Source organism: Ostrinia nubilalis, chromosome 25 (assembly GCF_963855985.1).
Source record: "Ostrinia nubilalis chromosome 25, ilOstNubi1.1, whole genome shotgun sequence".
Lineage (NCBI taxonomy): Eukaryota > Metazoa > Arthropoda > Insecta > Lepidoptera > Crambidae > Ostrinia > Ostrinia nubilalis.
This window is the reverse complement of record NC_087112.1, coordinates 6,802,304-6,809,416: the sequence shown is the minus strand read 5'-3', so window position 1 is coordinate 6,809,416 and position 7,113 is coordinate 6,802,304. Positions and strand designations below refer to the sequence as shown.

Below are 7,113 nucleotides of genomic sequence, written 5' to 3'. Positions count from 1 at the left end.
TGGTTTTTTTTTTTTTACAATAATGTTTGTTCATTTCTATTCTAACTACTAACATAAGACAGATGAATGAAGAAGAACATACTTTAACTTAATACGAAACGCCGACGAATAAATATTTTTTTTTTTTACACAATTGTTTTGTATTTAGTCGATAATCTACAGTAATTTATTGACAGTGTAACAAGGGTTCTGCTATTATTATGGTGTAAAATAATTTACTATTTATGATTAAGTAATCGATTCTGTTTTAGTCAGTTGTCCATTTAAAAACATGTAAACACCGGAAAGAAATGTAATAGTGACGAATCATCTCGTAAAATGAAATTAATGTAGTATCTAGGCACCTATAGATCGCCGAGGTAATTTAACTAGATAATTATTAATAACATACCTTTCTTTCATTGTTAAACCAACGCCTTGAAAAATAAATAAGAAATCTATCACTTTTTTTTTTTCAGAAATTGTATTGACCGTTTGCACATTATAAATATTTATTCTCGTGTAAAGAAAATTGTTTAATTAAAGCTAGAGTCGAGGACTTGTGAAATAATGTGTAATATTAGGAGAACATAAGTGTTTATGGTGTAATTGTATGTAACAGTATCTATTTGTTTATATTGCTATCGGTTTCTAATTAATCAAGGTATATAATTATCAAGTAGCTACATCATTCAACATTGATTGTATACTATTACATGATTTATTTGCTCCACTGATTTTTAGCAAACGAGATTTTTAAAAATACCCGTTAACCTTGGAACAGTAGTGTAACTTTATTGTTAAATTTCTCATAATACGTTCGGCCAATCTGACATTCAATTACAATTTATTATGCGTTGAGCATATCAGAGACAGCATAAATATTAAATTTCACTGGATGGATGTACCGGTAGTAATCATGTTATGAACCAAGTGTTTTTAATAGTGTAAGTAAACTAAATTTAAAAAAAACCATCAATCAAGATTAGGATATATCCATAGCCTACAATGGATTATACGAGTCTGAATGGCATGAAGAGGTAAAACAGCAGACTACAGAAAAAACGATAAAATGCCACGAGACTAGAAGAAAGACTTATCGAATATAATACATCCAAAAGAAGAAAATAACTAGACACGGTGTTAAATCATCCGGGCGGTGAGATAAAGAAGAGAAAAAAAAAACGTAGTGAATAAATACGTTTTTTTTTTAATTGTTTTTGAAATTCATTTATTTTACTAGTCAATTTGACCCGACATATTTTCAAATGTAATATTGTAGTTTAAATCTGATAAATTTTAGTTGTATTTGGTATCTAGCTATGCGATTTCTTAATATGAAAACTATTTTTGATGTTTTCCTACACAATGTATTTTGATTATTGAAATAAATTTCATGCTTTGTTTTATTTTTTTAATCTGACAAAGTCCCCCTATTTTCGACCATAAGTTAAACAACACTGCCATACTAGGACTATTTACTACTAGTACAATTCTGCTCTGAGGGACGTTTCTTAGATTTGATATTATACTAGAGCACAGCGATATCAGTTCAGATGGGTGTTACAATTTCACAACTTAATAAATACTAAAGCAAAGCCCCTAAGGGCCTTACCGGCCTTTGCGACGTCACCAAGCTGCTCCATCCAAACTCCTTCGATCTTTCTTCGAAGTATTTGCACCACCCTTCTGCACCGCTGCCGCCGGCCGCTGGCTCGAAGGCTGGCAGCACCACGTCTTCATCAGGTCTTCGATTCGAGAAAGCAGCATCCCATACGGTTTTCAGGTCTGAGCCAGAGAGCAGGTTCCATTCTGAAACTTAGATAAGGACGTATTAGCAAAAGTGCTCGAATCCCACTTCTGATGTTAGATTTTAGGAATTAGTCATTTGTAAATTAGGAAATATTAATGTATTAAAGCAGATTCTTTAATTAATAAAGTTACCACAAAAAGAAGAATAATAATAAGCAAAATCTAGCATAAAATACTTTACGTTATATTCCTATCATATCGTATTATACCGTGGAAATATATAGGACTATAATACTGTAGTTTAATAAATAAGCAAGTTCCAAATTAAAAATCCAATTATAAATTCAAATGGTTTATTCAGTATAAAGCCCTTTTCCAGGGCACTTATACACGTCCCAAATATAGTTTACCCTACCACCACTTCGGGACAACATGGGCTGGTGCTGAGAAGAAGTGGCGGAAGAAACTCAGTCACCTTTGTCAGCCTCTTTTCCAACCAGTTACAACAATTTATAACTTATATAAAAATGAGTAGTCTAGCAGTAATTAAGTCTTATTTATTATTAACATTTTGACGGTATTCTGTATAACCAGTATTTATAATCAAACACACAGAACACAAGTTCTAAGTTAGGTTACGTTAAGTCTTAGGTTTAGGTTAGGTTACGACTTAGGTTTTGTACCATAACACAACCGGCAACTATAAGCATTGCCCTTCTTTATACTGGTCATCAAACTACCGACCCGACCCCGTGGCATGTCACCATCAATTGGCCAGGTGTCAATATAATAGGCCTGGCGCAGCCACATAGCCAGGTGTTAATACAATATCACAATAATACAATACAATACAATACAATAACACAACAAGCATAATAATAGTAGGTATCAATAAACAATGTACACTTAACTTTGGTCAGCATCACCTCAAAGATCCATCGAGACTGCCTTTCAACGAGGAATTCCATATATTTATACCCATACTCCTACCTTTCCTCTACTAAACTCTGATTGGTCACTTAAGACGACCAATCAGAAAACAGGAAGTTAAATAATATTTAAACGGACCCGGAAGTTGGAATTTCTCATTTTACAATATTTGTTTTTGATCAAAGGATAGTAAGTTGGCTTATTAATTATACATTTAATAATATTTAAGAAATATTAATAATTATTATCCAAAAGCTGGAAATCTTACAATAAATTCTTATTTGCAAACGGAAGTCTTAATTTTATCTGACAGTTAATATGGCGGCTGTTTGATACTTGGTGTGTGTGATGTTACAGAAAGTTAATTAATAGTGTAGTTACTAATATTAATTATAGGTCACATGAAATATTAATATCAATCAGGTATGTACATAATATAATTAATCTAACAAGTGCGTGCCTACTTAGTTAATTTGTGTTTCGTGTACACAGATTATTGATTTTACTGATGAGTGCTGGATCATGTGCAGACTTAAAACTATAATACCCGTATTCACAAACGATGCTTGCTTAAGTGAAGCAGCAAATCGAACGCACAGCGTTGAATAGAGCTCTGTGATTGGTTTGTGTGTGACCCTGTGCGTCCACGCGTACTGTGAGACCTCATAGTAATGTTTGTGAATACGGGCGTGTCATTTTGCAACTTGTTTGATCGACAACAATATAACCAGACTGCAAATTATATTGAGACTCGTCTCATAAGAATTTATCACAAGTAAATGATAAAAAAAAAGGTTTTATGGCCAAGAAGGAGAATGCTTGAAGTAATTGTTGAGAAATTAAAAATATACCTTCCTAAGTGGAGTACGTTTGACCAGTAGGTCTAAGAAAACGACGATGATAATATTTGATTTGATACGACGCAGAAAAATTGTATTGTGTTACAGACAAAAAGCGAGCTGCGAAGTATGTAAAAACAATTGACAGCTTTTTTTCCTTTTTTTCTTTTTTTATAAAAAAATATCGAATCAGCCAGTATGCTGAGCATGGAGGTATTAAACATACCCCCCCACTTGAAATCACTTAGGGATTTCAAAAAAAAAGTAAATTAAACCTCTTCAAGAGGAAAAGAAGAAATAATAAAACACTGCACGCATTCTTACAGGGACAGTGAAAATTAAATTATATTGCACTCTAGCAACAACTTAAAAGTTGCAAGGATAAGCACCTGCATTAAAACAAAATGAACGAATTAATTAGTTAAGAAACAAAAATAAAACTTCCCTAGAACTATATACATAATACACCTCAAAGCGGGAAAAAAACCTTTGAGTTTCGTTAAGATACCGTTTCGCTCCTATGAAATTTCTACCGCAGTCACTGATTATGAGCCTGCACAGTCCACGGCGTGAAACAACCTATCAAGGGCTGCTATAAAAGCTGGAGTCGACAAGTCAGTAACAACCTCCAAATGAACAGCCTTAACTGCCAAGCAGACCATAATGCAAACGTAAGCCTTATAAGTGCGAGCGTTACGTCTAGTGCTTTCTTTGACAGTGAAAGGTCCGGCGAAATCTATTCCAATATTTTGAAAACAACGAGCTGGTTGTACTCTCGGGCCTAGAAGGTCTCCCATTAAGGGGTGTGCTGGTAATTGCTTGACCTTGAAGCATTGTGACACATTTCGCAAGTCTGGATCTTATCATGTTGCGAATACCAAGAATCCAGTATTTTCTTTGTTCCAATTCTGAAGGACACGCGGCCCACAGTGTAAGTATACCCGGTGGTAGTGATCAATAATTAGCTTTGACAAATGACAGTGCTTCGGAAGCAGAAATGGGTGAATCGCTGTTAATGGAAGCTGCGCATTACGCAAACGCCCCCCCACACGCAGTAATCCAGCTTCATCAATGAATGGACTGAGCTTGAGCAGCGATTTGTTACATCTGAAACTGGAGTTGGTAGCGAAAGAGTCCAGAACTTCAGAAAAATGGCGTCTCTGTTCATTATGAATAAGAACAACCAGTGAGTTCTCAAGTTCCGTGGTAGTCAAATCCGTGTTATGTTCATGGTCGTCCCTTTTCTTTTTCAAGTTGCCGATGAACCGAAGGCACCATGCGAGAACACGCTGAGAACGTAAAAAAGATGAAGATCTTTCCACGAGCTCGCTAATCGCATCAATATTAGTTTCCTTTGACGCAGTTAAGGTATGAGAAGCCGCCGGTTTCAATTCGGGTACAATATCAGGAGGACTGATATCCGTTTGCACGGGCCACAACGATTTCTCAGTCACAAGCCAAGCAGGACCATGCCACCAAACTTTGTGAGAAACAAGCTGGGAACAGCGAAATCCACGGCTGCATAAATCCGCAGGGTTATCATGCGTTGCTACGTGCTTCCAGTTATCAACACTGAGATCATCCGTAATTTTTACGACTCTGTGAGCAACGAACATTTTCAATTTGTGTGGTGCTGTATTCAACCATACCAACACAACGTTACTATCTGTAAACGCCGTAACCTGAACGATAATAATTCTGTTTTCCAGTAGTTGGTACATGTGCTTGAGAACGCGAGACTTGGCTATCAGCAGATGAGAGGTTTTGGGCTCATCTAACGTAAGTAAATATACGCAGCATCCATACGCCTTGGAAGATCCATCACAGAATCCCACTAGTTCACATCTAGCAGTAGTTGAGTGAACTACTTGCCGAGGTATACTGATACTAGATAAATTTGTCAGTTCTCGTACGAAATCTTGCCATTTCTGTAACATTTCAGCAGAAACTGGTTCGTCCCAGTCTAGTTGTAGACGCCACAGTTCTTGTATAAACATCTTGGCCAATAATACCACTGGCGTTAGCCATCCGAGTGGATCATAAATTCTTGCCACACTCGAGAGAACAATCCGCTTGGTACAAGCCGGGTTCATTTCTGAATGAGTGTAAGTAAACTTGTCATTGAGTGGGTCCCACTGAATGCCCAGAATTTTGAGTTTACATTGATTTTCTTTATCACAAAACGCTTTAGGTGTTTGACAATGATCAGCTGGAAGATGTGAAAGAAAATCAAGAGAATTACTGCTCCATTTACGCAGCTCAAATTTTCCACAATCGAGTAAGTTTATTAGCTCGTCTTTTATTTCTAAGGCAACGTCCACCGACGGAGCTGTCACCACGATATCATCCATAAAGGTGTCTTTGAGCAATGCAGTTGCTGCACGAGGCCATTGCTCACCATGATCCTGAGCCAACTGATGAAGTGTACGAATAGCCAGATAAGGTGAGCTACTCACACCGTAAGTCACAGTGTTTAATTCAAATTCACTCACAGTCTCTTCCGGTGAGTCTCTCCAGAATATATGTTGATATTGTCTGTCCTCGGGACGCAGATCAATATTTCTGTACATCATAGCTATGTCAGCTGTAAAAACTATACCATCCAGCCGAAGTGCTGTGATAATATCAACAATGTCATTCTGTAGTTTCGGTCCAGTATAAACAATGTCATTTAATGATTTTCCATTTCCAGTCTTCGCGCTAGCATCAAAGACTACACGGAGTTTTGTGCTACTGCTCTCCGGGCGAATCACACAATGATGTGGTATGATGTTTCCATTCGCACCTGAAGGTGAATCCACTAAAGTCATGTGTCCCAAATCAGAACACTCTTGCATGAACTGAATATAGTCAGCTTTCAACTGTTGGTGACGAATAAGTCGCTTTTCCAAATTATGCAAGCGAGACATAGACATTTGATGCGAATCACCCAATTCTTCAAGTGGATCCTTAAGCATTATAGGCACCACATAACGACCATCTGAGTTTCGCCTTACAAGATCAGAAAACATGTTTTCACACTTCACGTCTTCTGGGTTAACAATCTTTACTATAGGAGGTTCTTTAACTTTCCAGAAACGCTTGACTACATTGTCTAGGGCAAGTGTAGAAGCGAAGAGAGAGGTGGTTGAAGTTGGTGGTCGACAAGAAAGATCTAATTTTCCACTGATCACCCATCCGAACACGCTGTGAAGAGCTACTGGCAAGTCAGAGCCAAAAAACAAACGTTGGCCATCATAGATGTTATGAAATAACTCTGCTCCAAGCAACAGATCAATTTCTGCAGGTCTATCAAACTGCTTATCAGCTAACACCAAGTGTCTAAAAGAATCTCGAACGTGTGAAGGTACTTGCGCTGTTGGCATTTTATTTGTAATGGTATCCATTATGATTGGTGAGATTTCAAACCGAGGTTCTTCAGATAAACAGGGGTGGATAACGCATGACGTCACACCTTTCACCTGGTGTACAGTATTTTGTCCTAGTCCAGCAACTGTAATCATACAGCGCCGCAATGGCAAGCCAAGCCGCTGAGCGCACGAAGAAGTCATGAAATAATCTTGGGCTCCACTATCGATAAGGGCTCGAACCTTAATCACACCGCTGGGACCAC

General features: G+C 37.3%; 1 protein-coding gene across 1 annotated transcript; it reads right to left on the bottom strand.

Annotated features, from left to right (window-relative positions):
- Positions 1–964: 964 nt before the first annotated feature.
- LOC135084097 (uncharacterized) lies at positions 965–6,886 on the bottom strand. The gene is made up of 3 exons (XM_063978840.1): positions 4,534–6,886; positions 1,595–1,791; positions 965–982 (listed from the first exon to the last, which is right to left on the bottom strand). Exons 1-3 carry the CDS (start codon positions 6,884–6,886, stop codon positions 965–967), a joined length of 2,568 nt encoding a protein of 855 aa, XP_063834910.1.
- Positions 6,887–7,113: the final 227 nt, after the last annotated feature.